Here is a 16,072-nt window from a genome sequence, read left to right on the forward strand (position 1 = left end):
GCGGTGGCTCACGCTTGTAATCCCAGCACTTTGGGAGGCCGAGGCAGGCGGATCACGAGGTCAGGAGATTGAGACCACAGTGAAACCCCGTCTCTACTAAAAAAAAAAAAAAAAAAAAAAAAAAAAAAAAAAAAATTAGCCGGGCGTGTTGGCGGGCGCCTGTAGTCCCAGCTACTTGGAGAGGCTGAGGCAGGAGAATGGCGTGAACCAGGGAGGCGGAGCTTGCAGTGAGCCGAGATTGCGCCACTGCACTCCAGCCTGGGCGACAGAGCAAGACTCCGCCTCAAAAAAAAAAAAAAAAAAAAAAAAAACCCAAAAAAAAGTCTATTTCTAAGCAGTTTTAATTTGATCCACAGAGAAAATAACTTCATTGATTAAATATTGATTCTTGTTAATATAAACAGTATGCCAAAATACCATCAATTGATGACTGACCTCCAAAAATAGAAGAAAATAAATTTCTTTACTTGAAAAGCTCTTTCTCGGTCTCATTACTTGAGGGCGAAGAGCACACCTGGGCAGCCAAAATGTACAGACAACGTGACTGGGAGTGCAGGAGACGGCCGCAGAGGCTGGGATGTGGATGCTGCACACAGGCAGGAGCACTCAACCAGGAGCACGGCCGTTCAAGATGTAAACATCCAGCACTCTCCTTACCTTCCAAGGGAAATGTTTTTCCCCATTTCTTTATTGTGGTAAAATATGTCTAACATAAAACATTCTCATTTTAACGATTTTTAAGTTGATGGTTTTGTGTATTAGGTGCATTCATACTGTTGTGCAACCATCATCAAAGGGGAAACTTTTAGCTTTTATTTTCATAAACAAAAGGTGTTACATGAGTATTAAGCATTAAATTTTGAGAGCATTTAGGCTGGAAAAGAAAAGGGCCAACCTTTGTTCTTATCTTCAGAGCTTACCCAATCCTGAATAACTGAAAATCTTTCCATGAGAATATCCTTAGTGGCTGCCGTCATAGAAATCTTGCTGGATGTTTTAAAAAAAAAAAAGCCTTTTCATGTCAAATGGGCTAATTTCACTAATTTCTACAATCCATTGTACAAAGTTAAAAAACATTCTCATGGAAGACCTGTGACATTGTCCAAAACAGCCCCCTTACCAAGAATGCTCTGCATCTCCTAGACACAGATTTGTGGGGATAAAATGTCTCTTATGATGGAAACTAGCTCCAATGATCAGATGTCTAATATGAAACACGAGACCTTCAAGTACAAGCTGGCAAAGACCTGTGTAGAGAACGGTGTGAAAGCTGGCCCCACTGACCCTCCTCCTGGCATTTAATAATACCTGCTGCTTAAGCTGCTGTACCAGACGATCCTTCTCCCGCTTCAGTGCAGCCACTTCCTCTTGGGTCTTTTTCTTAGAGGATGAAAGCTCCAAGAGAGCTATATTGGCATCTTTTTCACTAATGGCAGCCAGAAGAGCTTCTTGTCTGTAAAAGAAAGAAAATGCCAACAGTGTGATTTACCCCTTCTAACAATTCTTTAAGTTACTATTATCATTACCCCCATTTTAAGGGTAATAAAACCAAGACTTTCAGAGTTTACACAGCTTGCCCAAGTTCACACTTGGAGTAAATGGTACAGCCAGGAATCCCATTCAGGCTAACGTGACTCTAAATTGTCTTTATCATGTTGTTATATTGCTATCTTAATAAGTTCCCCTATATTAGACTAAGTGAAATAAGCCAGTCACAGAAGGACAAACACTGCATGATTCCATTTACATGAGGTATCTGAAACAGTCAAACTCACGCAAACAGAGTGTAGAATGGTGGCTGCAAGGGAGAGGAGAGAGGGGGAAATGAGGAGTTCCTATCAGTAGGCATAAAGCCTAAGTTACATAAGATGAGTAAGTTCTAGAGATCTGCGGTATGACATTCTCTCTATAATTAACAATACTATATTGTACAGTTCAGTGATTAAGAGGGTAGATCCCATGTTAAGCCTTCTTACTACAATAAAATAAAGTTTAAAAAATATTTAGGCCAAGCCTGGTGGCTCGCGCCTGTAATCCCAGCACTTTGGGAGGCCGAGGTGGGTGGATCACTTGAGGCCAGGAATTTGAGACTAGCCTGGGCAACATGGCAAAACCCCACAAAAATTAGCTGGGCGCGGTGGCACACGCCTATGGTCCCAGCTACTCACTACTCGGGAGACTAAGGTAGGAGGATCTCTGGAGCCTGGGAGGTGGGGTTGCAGTGAGCTGAGATGGCGCCATTGCACTCCAGCATGGGTGACAAAGTGAGACCCTATCTCAAAAAAAAAAAAAAATCAATAAAAGTTGTTAACCTTTAAAAAAAAAGCTATATTAGTAAGAACTCAGTATTTCATTTTATATTTTAAGAGTTCCTATAGTTGTAGTTGAACTTGAAAAGTAAACGAAGTTACTTTCTGTAAGAATAATCCTGTCACTTACATACTTTATCCATTTAATTTATTCCTTTGATAATTATTCTGTAGCTTCCAGACCATTTGAGGCATTACTGACACTGAAGACATTTTCATGCATACAGTGTACAACAAACTGCAAACTTTAATAAAGTGGATATAGAAACACAGCCATCTATTCCTGGTACATTATGAACCTCAATCATTCTTTTTATCTCATCAGTGCAAATAAGTTTGCAGTTGTGGCTTTATCGGCAATGATCTGCACACTTTGAAACAGTAATTTAAACTTTAGAGATTCCTTGTGGTTTAGCTAATAATTACTTTATGGTTTGTGTCCAAAGGAAAAAAAGGTGGATTTAGTGGGGAGGCTGACGTAAGAAATTTACAAAATAATCACAATGAAGTTGGTGAACAATTAGTTTCATAATCCAAAATGCATTTCTCAGTAGCTCATCTTTTATGAAAGAAGACATATTTGATTTATAGGAACTATATAAGTAGCCTGAGCTTTTGACCTGAGGAAATGCTGAATCTGAGAATGCATTGCCCAAGTTTAACCTTGCTTCTGTCTTTTGTTAAGATAATTGAGCTTCAATAGCAGTCATATGGAAGAGTTTTAGTTTAGCCACAGACTGGAAGACTGTCTACTGAATATTCTAACGGACATTCTTTATTCTGGATGTGTAGGTCTACTCAACTCTGAAAGCAATACTAACAAATAGAAGATGTATACTTGGTTTACATCATGGAAATAAAGATTTGTTTCACTAGTTTTGCTGCTGGAAGAGGAGAGAAGATTCTCATCGCACTGTCCCCACACTACGTAATTCTAAGAAATGGCAGGCAACTTATACCACGAGGATCCAGTCAACACTAAAGGGAAGACAGTCTAAATATATCCACTGACCACTTGAAAAAAATATGTTAAGTGGTGAAATGAGCTTAAAGGTGAAAGGGTTCAAGAAGGTCTAACTATGCAGTTTCCTGTTGACTGTGGTCATCTGTTCCCTTTCGGGAAGCTCAAAGCTGACCAAGCTGGAACAGGCAGCATGCTTTCCCAATAAGGGTGCTACATTTCTGTGCACCAATAGTCAGAATCACACATTTAGTAGCAGGCAAGCAGCAGCAGGTGAATGACAGACAAATTACTCTATTTAATTAGATTGAAATAGCAGCAGCAGATGAATGACAGAAAAATTACTCTATCTAATTAGATTGAAATACCAGCACCTTTGCCGCATGCAAAAATACAAAGGTGATCGCACTTGAGGCCTATTTTGTGCTTAAGGAAAATACTGTAATATGACATAGTAAAAATGATTCCATATTGTTGAAGCTTCTTGACTGAATTCCAAACTCTTTCATAAATGGTATGCTTGGACGGCTAGTGTGGTGCAGTTAATCTCTGGGGTAAAATGTCAAATTTGCAAATCACAATATGAAATAACAGATGACAATTTAGATTTCTAATTTCAAAGTTTTGAGGAATGTGGCATTGGAGTCTGAGCCATTGGAATAATGTCTTTTTAATAAGATATATAATTTGAAGTATTTTTTATGCAATTCAAATAGAGATTTTATTTCATTGATGCTATTTTTTTTACTAAGCAATGATAATATGCTATGGACTATACAGAATCAAACTTTCTCTCCTATGACCATGGCTCTCATCCTCTAAAAATTCCCTCACAGATCATCATGTCTTTGTCCTTTCCATTTAAAACGTATACTCCTGATATTGATTTCTACATGTATAGGCGCCTAAGAAGGCAATTCATAGTCAAGAGAATAAAATGTTTTGATTATATATTGTATATACAATCATATGAATTCTGAGTAATGTCTATCTTTGATAGGTATACTAACTTTTAGGTTTTTCTTTTATTTTCCAAAAGGGACAAAGACAGTATTGTTCTCTTGGTTACAATTCTGGTAAATTTGAAGTGGATAGTATGAGGGAGAACAACCTCTTGAAAAAAAATTGGAGGATAGTGAAGAATGTGAGAGCTAGTAAACAGTAACAGCAAAGATTTTAGGGAATACGAAAAGTTGTTGTTCCTCTAATATATCTCTCAGAAAAGACCATATGACATAGTTGAACTTACCTGATGAAGTTTTACATGGCACACTTGAGAGTGTCTAAACTCAAAAATGTTATTAAAATACTCTGCTTCTCAGAGGGAAGGGAATTCACAGTGGAAAAAAAAAAGCAAATTGAAAAAGAATTTTATTTTAATAGCTGTCTACTTAGTATAATTGCTTCTTTGAAAAAAAGTATTTTCTGATAAAAGTAGTACAGTCATTGAAGAAAAACTGAAAGATACAGAAAACTACAAAGAAAATAAAAATTACCAGAAATAATTTTTTATAACTTCTTTTAATCTGAGTCCATGGTTTGAGATCACCTATTCTAATACTGATATAAATATTTTAAAGAAATTGAACCTCAAAGGAATTAACCACTGACTTTAAGAGCTTTACTAACTGAAGACTCTCCGCAGAAAGGGGAGGCTTGTTAGTGTAGCACATTCTGACTTCATTCCCACGAGTCCCCAGGGAGTAATACAAGCACATAAAATGTGAACGGTAATATATGTATGCCACAAGCCCAGGGCAAAATAAGAACGGCAGTGCTTTTCCTGTCAAATTACTCTCTTTGTTCTGTTCCCTTCTTTTTCACAGTTTAAAAAAAAAAAAAGGAAAATGTGGACACGAAACCTTTCAAAGTGATTAGTAATCCCGCCGCCCGCATGACCAACATGCACATTACTAGCATAATGAGTAGGTAGCGGCAGAAATCCAACTTTAAGTCTTTACAGTCGTCTATTCACTCTATCCCTGCTGCTTTAAACTACCAGGCCAGTTGAACCTGCCCTTTGACCTGCAAATTCTAATAGAATCAAGATGTCTCTGAAAGGACTCTGCGGCGGCATCTGGGCTTCAGGAAATAGTAAGACCACCCCCTCTATCCCCTTCCCCCATCTGGGCAAATTTCAGAAACTGGAGGCAAACATCAAAGGCGAATGGAGCTCAAAATGCTTTTGAACAACATTCCTGAATCCTTGAGAACACCACCACATTAGCCTTCTATTGCTAGTAAGTAAGAGATCATAATTAGCGTTGGAATATGGTGGTTAAAAATCTGAATGAGTCCTAAGTATGTGTGTGTGTTTAACAGAAATGCAAGACAAAAAGAGGAGTACGAATGAAGGGATGTTACCAAGGTTTATTATTCGCTCCTCCTCCAACCGAGTACGTCAAATTGAATGATTGCGTACTCATGTTCTATACATTCTATAATACTGAAAACACGTGGAAAAATACCAGATTAAAACTAGAACAAGATAAATAGCTTTGGACATTTTAATGTCACGGACATGTAGGAATAGTTTAATTTAATTTTAAGATAAATCTGAAATCTAGATCATCTTACCGATGGACTAAATAAACCTTTGATTCTGCTACCTTCCTTGTTACTTAACCAATTAACTATCCAGAGTGAGTAGTAAACTACCAATATATCTCTTCTACTCTTCTCTTTTCCTGAAGAAATCCTCTAATGACTAGATTCTTCAACTTCCCTTGCAGAGGTTTCAGAGATTATGGTAGATACACTACTTAAATAAACTCTGTGAAAACCATAGACCATGGGAGAGCCTCTGTGGGTGGACCTCACTGAAATACCTGCCCTCGCAAGCTTTGGCCCCTGTACATCTTATGTCCTCTGTAGGTCATGTTTATTAGGTACCCAGAAATATCTCTTTAATGTAAAATGTCAACACTAAATTAACTTTTCCTTCCACCATAACACAAATTGCCCTTTTAATGTTAATAGAGCCATCATATTCCTGGATGCACAGGCTGACAACATTTAGTTTTTAACATACCCACTGTTTTGTCTGTGCACGTCACTCCCACCCTTTTATCTTGGGCCTGCATTACTCTTAAAGCCTCTTCTCTGATTTCTCCATCATTCTATACTGTCCTACTTTTCCAAGGTCATTGTCATTAGGTCTCTTGCCATAGAAAATATTTTTGCCTAATATTCAGGATCACCTACAATTTTTTAACCCATTTCTTCCTTATTGTCTTCCAAGGACTCTCTGTCATAGAGCTGCTGTGTGTTTTCACTTAGGTTTATGTTATGTCCTCTGCCTGAAATGCCTGTAGCTTTCTCTCCTTCAAAATCTGGCTGCTCACTTAAACTGCTAATTTCTCTCCATTCAGCATCTCCTTTCAGCACTTACACGGTTTGGATGATATTAACAGGCATTTGCTCTGTAAATGTTTTTTGATTCTTTTACATGGGTAGGGTCTGTTTCTCTGATTATAGTATGTTTATGATTTACCTCTTCAAAATTGATTGTTTCTGGTTTATTGGTCTTTCTATTTATTAGCTCATTAATTTTTATCTTTCAGGTTTTTTTTTAGTTGTGGTAAAACACACATAAAATTTAGCATAACCATTTATAAATAAACAGTTCAGTAAAGTACATTTAGATTATTGTGCGACCGACCTCCAGAACTCTTTCCATCTTACAAAGGTGAAACTATACCAAGAACAGTAACTCCTCTTTTCCCCTCCCCCAGCCTCTGGCAGTCATCATTTACTTTCTATCTCTATGAATGTGACTTCTGTAGGTACCTCGCATAAGTGAAATCAAACAGTATTTGTCTTTTTGTGACTGGCTTATTTCACTCAACATGATGTTTTCAAGGTTCATCCATGGAGCATGTGGCAGAATCTCCTTTTTCAAGGCTGAATAATATTCCACCACATGCACATACCACATTTTGTCTATCCATTTATCCATAGTGGACACTTGGGTTGTGTCTATCTTTTAGGTATTATGCTGCTATTTTTACATTTTAAAAAATGTCTTCCTTCTAGAGTCTTGGTTCATAAATTGGAAAACTAAAAGCTTTCAAATATTGTTAATGTTCTGCATTGCATTAGCTTAAACGGCTTAAGTTTTCTTGTTTCATTTTATTTAGGGCTGTGGTTACTCTATATACTCTATACTCAATACACTCTGATATTATTTGCTAGTCTTCATTGTTTGCCCAAAGCGTGTGCTTAGGAACAGGTGGAATACACACTCCACAAAGACAAGATCTTGTCTGTTTTATTCCGTAATGTATCCCAAACGCTAAGAATAGTTCCCAGCACGGAGCAGGCTCATAATCAATATATCGTGAACCAACAGCACCTCTGATTCTGACTTCATTTCTATCTGTTGTGGTGGTTCCCAGCTGTTCAGTGTTTTCACCTATTCTGAAGCTGTATTTCACTGTACTTTTAAGGCATTTTTTTTTCCAGGCCAGTACCATCTAGGCAAGTGAGCAGAGTGCGTAAGGAAGATAAACATAAACCACAACTAGAAAGAAACCATGAGCTTTGGGCAATTTACATTTCATTTAAAGAAAAAAAGAGTTGTGTTTTTCTCTAAGTGAACACCTGACATCTAGTTCACTAGGTTCAATTCTATATGCCATAATTTAAGAGGGGGTACACAAGTAGAAGGTATCAAAGGAAGATGACATAGTGGGATTATATAAGGGTGTGTTAATCTAAAAAGATCTACTAACACAGCACAATCATTGCTACCAAAATTTTTAAGGTAGGTTTTGCAAAAGCAGAACATTGAATCTGTGTTTGTCCAGAGGGCACAATTGTTACCAAAGCGGGGGAAGTCACAAAAGAGAGAGATTTTGGTTTATAAAAGGAACATCTAGTGTATTAATATTTGTAAGTAGAGTTGGAAAGCTAAAAAATTATAGATCTTCCCATGACTAGGTGTTTAAAGAGATTATCAGAGATACTGTGTAAGTAATTTTGTTTTCAGTGGTGAGACTGCCCTTTTCAACTCTATGATGTTAATATAACTAATGAGATGAAACAATAAATGATAAGTGCCAAATATACTGTATGGGCAGTAAATGCTGAAGTAGTACAGCAGAGAGAAATCACCTTAGGCTAAGGACGTGGGAACTGAGATGGGCCCTATTTTGACAGAGAAATAAGAAAGACAGAGTGGCAAGTGTGAAAGCACCAGTCACACGAGGGCACATCATAGAACTGGATTAGAGAGTGTCTACAGGGACAGGAAATGGCAGAGAAGCTGAAGAGGCAGCTCTAAATCAGAGTAGAGATGGTCTGGAATGGTGGCTTAAGGAATAAACACAGAATGTGAAATCCTCCAGGGTTCTAACCAGAGCCCGGCAGGCAGAGGGTACACAAAAATGCCGAATGAGAAGTGATTTGATTTTGTGCGTAATATAGAAATACCAAAAGTTTTAGAGAAGTGAAGCAAGGTCTTAGAAAGACTGAGTTGAAGGTAATGAGGAGAGATTAGAACATTCTGCAAGGGGAAAGGCCAGGATGCTACTACTGGAGATATGTTAGAAGCAAAAATCTTACATTACAAAAACAGTTTCTAAAGAACGAAGAATAAAACGCTGCTGTCTGACTCTTGGATTCAAGAATTGCAGGTAGGACTCTAAATGAAAGACTGCTATGCTAGTCAATGAATATGCAACACAAAATAACTATCACATTTATGCTTAAATGCCACAAAGAAACTTTCAAAGGTCACCAAATATAGACTATTTTAGGACACTGTTCCAACAGTGCATGCTGGGGTCCTGCCTAGCACAGCCTTCCTGCGCACAATGGCCAGTCCTGTGCAAAGCACAGTGTCCAAGTTTTCTCATTTGCTGCTCATCTCATGTTTTTCTATCTCCTGAAACAAGGGAAAGGAACTGACCTACAGTGAGAAATACACTCATGGTTGGGCTCGGTGGCTCACACCTGTAATGGCAACAATTTGGGAGGCTGAGGCGGGTGGATCGCTTGAGCCGAGGAGTTTGAGACCAGCCTGCGCAACATAGTGGAACCTCATCTCTGCAAAAAATAAAAAAAACTAGCTGGGCCTGGTGGTGCATGCCTGTAGTCCCAGCTACCTGGGCACTGGGGTGGGAGCATCTTTTGAGCCCAGGAGGTCGAGGCTGCAGTGAGCCGTGATTGCATCACACTGCATTCCAGTCTAGGTGACAGAGCAAGACCCTGTCTCTAGGAAAAAAAAAAAAAAAAAAAGGAAAGAAATACACTCACAAGGGAATGGGTAGAGAAGTCATCCCAGTATGGACTGACTTCCATTTTTCACGAGTTCTTGAAAAAAGATCAAAATTAACATTATAAAGGCAGAAACTGCTGGTGATTATAGCTTAGTAAATGACGCTGATTGAACAAAACTGTGGGTGGAAAACTTGCGTTCAGTTTTTTCCTTCACCTTTTCTGAAAAATGAGCATGTTCATAAGATTATGGCAAGTTTAGAAGACTTAGTTTTACTGTGCTATTGAGACTTTTGCTGTAAAGCCTCTACCTGCTCCTCAGATGGGCAGAAACTCCACATCTGTATCTCCACTTGTTAAAAAACAAAAGTTTATACATTCCAAATTTGTTTAAAAAATATAAAAATGAACTGTATTCTGTTCCACAGGGATCACAGGCAGATCAGTCGTTGCCAGGGACTGCAGTGGGAAATGGAGAGTGACTAGAAAGGGCAGTGACTAGAAAGCTCCTGGAAATGACTGTAGCTTGACAAACTCACCAAAATGTACGTCTAAAATGTTTGCACTTTATTGTACTTATATTATTCCTCAATCAAGTTACTTTAAAAACCACAAAATCTTCTGAATGAGGAATGTTCTCATAGAGCAAACGTGATTAAGTATAAGCACTTTTTTTTAACCTATGGTCAAATATAGATAACATAAAATTGACCATTTTAAACCACTTTAAAGTGTATATTTCTGTGGCATTAAGTACACTGATATTGTTGTGCAACTGTCACCACCATCCATATCCAAAGATTTTTCATTTTCCCAAAAAGAAACTCTATACCTACGAAATGCTAACATCCCTCCTCTGCCCCTTCCAGCCCTTGGCAGCCACCATTCTACTTTCTGTGTGTTTGAATCTGACTACTTGAGGTACCTCATATAAGTAGGATCACACAGCATTTGGCCTTTTGTATCTGGCTTATTTCACCTAGCATGATTTGAGCACAATGTATTTTTATGCTTCCAAATTTATATAATGTGGAAGATACAAATTACCCTATGAATATTTTTTCCTCCAGTCTTCTTTTCCAATTCTGAGAGAGAGAGAGAGAGACAGACAGACAGAGATCTGAAGATCAACGGTTCTTATCTAGCCACTGCTGGACTAAGAAGGCAGAGCTGGCAAGTGCCGAAATCAGATGGACAGAGCAGATGACAAAAGGTCTAGGGCAGAAGAACTCCTAAGACCTGGTGAATGCTGGCAACTTTGCTGGGGTCCTGATGTCCTTTTTCATTAAGTCTAGTTAAAAATATACAACCAGAGCTTCAGTGCTGTCAGACTGAATATGATGCAGAATCTCTGTGAATGACTTGTTTTTGGCCACTTAGTGTTAAATAGCATTTATGGTGATACTGAAAATTTGTGCAAGAAACGAGATATTTATAGGAATTCTAATATTTGATTAAAATTCACATGCACAAATAGTGTGTCTTATCTTCTACAGGGATGTAAGATAATGACATCTGAAGAAATACTAGCAACTAAATAAAACAACTTGGAGATAAAAGGTCTAAAAGCAAATAACGAACTGCATGGAAAAACAGAATGACTTTAAGAAGCACTGGAATCCAGGTGCTTTTCCGTGAATACTTTAAATAAAATTCAGCCCCATGGCTCTAAAGAAGGTCCCAGTGAGCTCTGGACATTCTTTCCACTCTTTCCCCCATACTTCATACGGAAAGTCAAGCTGCTAGTTTCATCCCATACTGTTGATGAGTTGATAGTAAGTAAAGGCCTTCCAAAAATGACATCCTGTTTTTAAATGAATAATCATGGTCTTATAAATGTGGTGCTCTGTGGCCCAACGTTCCAGAGTTTTGCTCTCCTGGAGGCACTTTCACGAAAACCAACTTCATGAGAGATTTTCATTCCATATTCATGACGATGGAATGCGAATTTAGGCTAAGTTTTTAGATATAGGTCTTAGTTTTAGTGCTCAAGATTAAGGAGGTAGCAGGGCTCCTGGTATGTAAGCACAGTTCTAGCTTCCCTTATGAAGGTGGCACCGAAAACTCATTTAATCAAATCATGCATTTCTACAAATTGTTTACTAGTTTAATAAAAACAGGCAATTATTTTATTTTATTTTTTTATGTTTCTTTTTTTATTATTATTATACTTTCAGTTTTAGGGTACATGTGTACAACGTGCAGGTTTGTTACATATGTATACATGTGCCATGTTGGTGTGTTGCACCCATTAACTCGTCATTTAGCATTAGGTATATCTCCTAATGCTATCCCTCCCCCCTCCCCCCACCCCACAACAGTCTCCGGTGTGTGATGTTCCCCTTCCTGTGTCCATGAAAACAGGCAATTTTTTTTTTTTAGGCCAGAGACTGATATAGCATATCCTCAATTTTGTGGGTCTATCTTTGAGTATCTTCCATTCATCTTCTATGCCCACCTTTTTTTTTGTTTTTGAGACAGAGTCTCACTCCCATCACCCAGGCTGGAGTGCAGTGGTGAGATCACAGCCAGCTGCAGCCTAGATTTCCCAGACTCTGGTGATTCTCCCACCTCAGCATCCCAAGTAGCTGGGACTACATACCAAGTAGCCGGCATCACCATACCCAGCTTGTTCTATTCTATTCTATTTATTTATTTTTATTAGAGAGGGGGTTTCACCATGTGGCCCAGGCTGTTCTCCGGGGCTCAACTGATCCTCTTACTTTGGCCTTCCAAAGTGCTGGAATTACAGGTGTAAGCCACTGTACCCAGCCCTGTATTTCCTTAAATGTTACTTTAGCAAAAGGTATCTAGCTGCTTCCTTTATAAAATATACTTGTACTTATATTTGAAATGAAAGATATGTTCTTCAGGGAATTAATTTTGGGAAGTTACACAAAAATTTATTCTAGTGATGGTGCCAAATTTCTCTTTAAGCTGGCTTCACAGTTTTATTGCATTATTTAAATATTTGGAATTACGACAAATATCCTTTTTATTAACTGAATTTTAATTTTGACACCAAGTCTTGTGCACAATGAATCAGAGTGATATGTTTTGGATTACAGTGAAGTGTAAGTACACATTTATTTTTAGGGGCATCCTGCAAACTGGCTCTGAAAGCAATTTCCAAGAAAAAGATCACAAATATATTTGAGCCATGACAGCCCCAATGAATTAAGTGTAAAATCACCTATATGACTATTGTGAGACTCTATTGGATCTTAAGTTCCAACATTCTTATTTTTTGATAGAAAGATTCTTCTACTTCATAGCCAAGCTTACTTTCTTCATGACTAGAGTCCCTTCTGCTGAATATGACATCCAGATCCTTGTTTATATTCTAAGCTTCTTTACTTTTGAATTATACTTAATAATGTCTGACAATAGTAAAATAGACAATATAACTGAAATAAAAAAATCAGAAGAGAAATTAAGAAATTACGATAAGCCTCAGAATGCCTTCTTAAACAAACAAAGAAAGAAGATGCCAGAGGAGAAAGGAGTACCTTGTTACGACAATGCCTGCTCATTTGGTATTTACTGTTTACAATAAGATCCACTAAAAATTTTTAAGATTTACATTAATTTGCAAAATAATGGCACATAGTGTCTTTCTTTAAAAAAAAGCCTAATCCATAGAATTAGTCAACTATCAAATTGTATATAAAATGTATCTATATATTCCGCATGTTAGAAGACTCTAAAGATGATGTAACTCTTTTGTGATAGACAAATATATACAGACCAATAGTCCTTTCAATATAATATGTAGGGAACTACAATTTATGGTGAAACATTATAATAGAAAGGAAAACAACATCAATTCAGTGACTGGGCCAAGGTTTGACTATTCCCTCCCAAACTCATGTTGAAATTTTACTGCCTTTGTAACAGTATTGGTAGGTAGAACCCTTAAGGTATGTGAGGCCATGACCGCTGTGTCTTCATGAATGGATTAATGCCATTATTGTAAGGGTAGGTCTGTTAACGAGGAAGCGGGGTCTCTGTAAAAGGAGGAGTTTGGCCTCCTTTTACCTGCCTTCTGCCTTTCTCTTACCCTCTCTTTGCCCTTCCACCATGGGATGACACAGCAAAAAGACCCTTGCCAGGTGTCGGTTCCTTGCTTTTGGACTTTCCAGCTTCCAGAACCAGAAGCCAAAATTTCTGTTCATCAGAAATTACTCAGTCTGTGGTACTCTATTACTGCAGCAATAAAATGAACTAAGACCATCTTAGACTGTCCCTACAGTCATAGTTCTAGTGAGTTGTCTGTTTCTGTTGAGTGTAGAAGTGATTCCTGGATTCTACCTAATGTCTACCAATTTTGACAGAACTCGTACAGCAAATATGTTTAATTTGACCTAAAATGATTGATTATTCAACCCCTTACCATGCTACAATTACTGATGCTCAGGGAGAAAGCCTCGATGAGCCTACTTTTCCCTAAAGCTGTTATGCTTTCTCTTTCCCCACCTTGGTCAAAGTTTTGAGGACTCCAATATAGTACTAATGACAATTTTGGATTCCTGACTTCAAGGCAGCAGAGCAAAGACCTATCAGTGACATTTTCCTCCAGAAAATTACTCCCAAACACCAGAATGAAAAAATGAAGCAAACCCTATCTTTGTCGATGTAAGATTTATGTCATGCCAAACTATAACGGTTAAAGTGAAAAGGGACATGGAAATTCTAAATGATTTAGCGTATGAAAATCAATCCAGAGTGCGAACCTACTACTTAGCTTCATCTCTTGAGGCTCAAGCTCAGCTTCCCCTCCTCCAACTTCATCCCCAGATCTCCAGCACAGATCAGTGGATTTAAGACATAATTCAGTCTATGAGTGGGAAGCAGCTTTCTCCTGCAGAATCCAAGAAAGGCTCAGAAATAGGTCGATGGCTGTGGAGTGTTGTATAGCTGATTACATGGTATCAGATTTGCTTTACAATGGTGGTTCTCAAACATGAAAGAAATTATTCAAAATGGAAGTCTGTGCTCTACTCCAGACCTACTGAGTTTCCGGAATGGACATCTATACTTGAGATCCACTGTTTTCGAGGAAGATGAGCTGATTTAAAAGACCAACATTAAGGTATTAGATTACCTCTGATTCCCTACATCCTTGCCAAGACTGGATTTTTAGCATTTGTATGTACTTTCCTAATTCAATAAGTATATAAAAAGAATCTTTCAATTCCATAGTGAAAATGATCAAAGTAACTTTCAGTTCTTAAATTCTGATGATATTGCAGGCACTCATAACGTTGATCATTATTGGACTTAGAAATATGCAGAGATGACTTCTGTGGGTTGGTTCTATCTAACATATTATTTGAAAAAAAAAAAGAAAAAAAGAAAAAAGTTTAGTTTTTTTTTTTAACAGACAAGGCCTTGCTATGTTGTCCAGGTTGGGGTGCAATGTTTTTTCACAGGCATGATCACAGCTCACTGTAGCCTCAAACTGCTGGGCTCAAGCCATCCTCCCAAGAAGCTGGGACTACAGGCATGTACCACAAGAACATCCTATAACACATTCTTGGGCAAATCTCCTCCTATTTTCCTGGCAAGGGCTATCACAAGACAGATAGGTGAATTTAGGATCTTCTGCTTTCTACATATCTGCCTTTAAAAATAGCTGGCAAGCCAAGGGAGTTTCTGTTAGGGATTTACTCAAATCCTATCAAAATCTCTACTGAATTATGTCTTAAACCCACTGATCTGTGCTGGAGATCTGGGGATGAAGTTGGAGGAGGGGAAGCTGAGCTTGAGCCTCAAGGGATGAAGCTAAGTAGTAGGTTCACAGTAACATCTGGAGATGGTCTGATAAAAAGATTTATATTGGCCTTTTCTCTCATTTTGTCTTTATTATTTTACAGCAGTACGTCCTTTACTCTTCATGTTTGATAGTGTATGTAACATGAACAGAAAATTTCAGAATACAATCTTCCCATATGAAGACACAGTCCCTTCAAACTAAGGTACACCTGTTGTTATATACGTCTACTTTTGGACTACACCATTTATCTTGTCTTCTTTCCTTAGGAAGTCTCTGTCTCTAAAAGAAAATAAAGTCTTCTTACATTGTCTCTCAGAACTCAAACTCCAGAATGCTTCTACTTATTTAGATGTCTGTTTTAAGAATTATTGCATGCTTTCAGCAATTAATCTCTGCATTTTGTCACTGTCCCACTGTTTATTTAACCTTTCCCAGTTTTAGATGGAGGACATGTCCATACCAGCTGTCCACACTGTGCTACTAAGGGGGCTTGCTTGCCTTTCTTTAGCCTGTGATGCGTTCCACGTCTGTTTGCTATGACATTTGCTAGAAGAATGCCAGCAGTGTCAGGGCACTCAGTTCTCCACCTCCAGCAAAATCAAGATCGAACTGCGTCTTAATCCATAAAATAGCCAACATTATATAGAACATCCAATTTTGGGATTTGTGGTACACTTAAAAAAAAAGTAGGAACTGCTCCAATGAGTAAGTATCCAAGATATACTCCTATAGCTGTATAGGAAGCTTATGAAAGCTGTCAGGGATATATACGAGTGCATGCTGGGATGCTGAGAGAGAACGGAAGAC

General features: G+C 38.1%; 1 protein-coding gene across 8 annotated transcripts in view; it reads right to left on the minus strand.

Annotated features, from left to right (window-relative positions):
* Nucleotides 1-16,072, minus strand: part of ERC1 (ELKS/RAB6-interacting/CAST family member 1) — a 481,383-nt gene that overhangs the window by 110,414 nt on the left and 354,897 nt on the right. For all 8 annotated transcript variants that reach the window (XM_030804352.1, XM_030804346.1, XM_030804349.1 and 5 more), the window contains one exon: nt 1,309-1,453. In XM_030804352.1, coding sequence (XP_030660212.1) covers nt 1,309-1,453 — 145 coding nt within the window. The remainder of the gene's footprint in view (nt 1-1,308; nt 1,454-16,072) is intronic.

This window comes from Nomascus leucogenys, chromosome 23 (genome assembly GCF_006542625.1).
Source record: "Nomascus leucogenys isolate Asia chromosome 23, Asia_NLE_v1, whole genome shotgun sequence".
NCBI classification, from domain to species: domain Eukaryota; kingdom Metazoa; phylum Chordata; class Mammalia; order Primates; family Hylobatidae; genus Nomascus; species Nomascus leucogenys.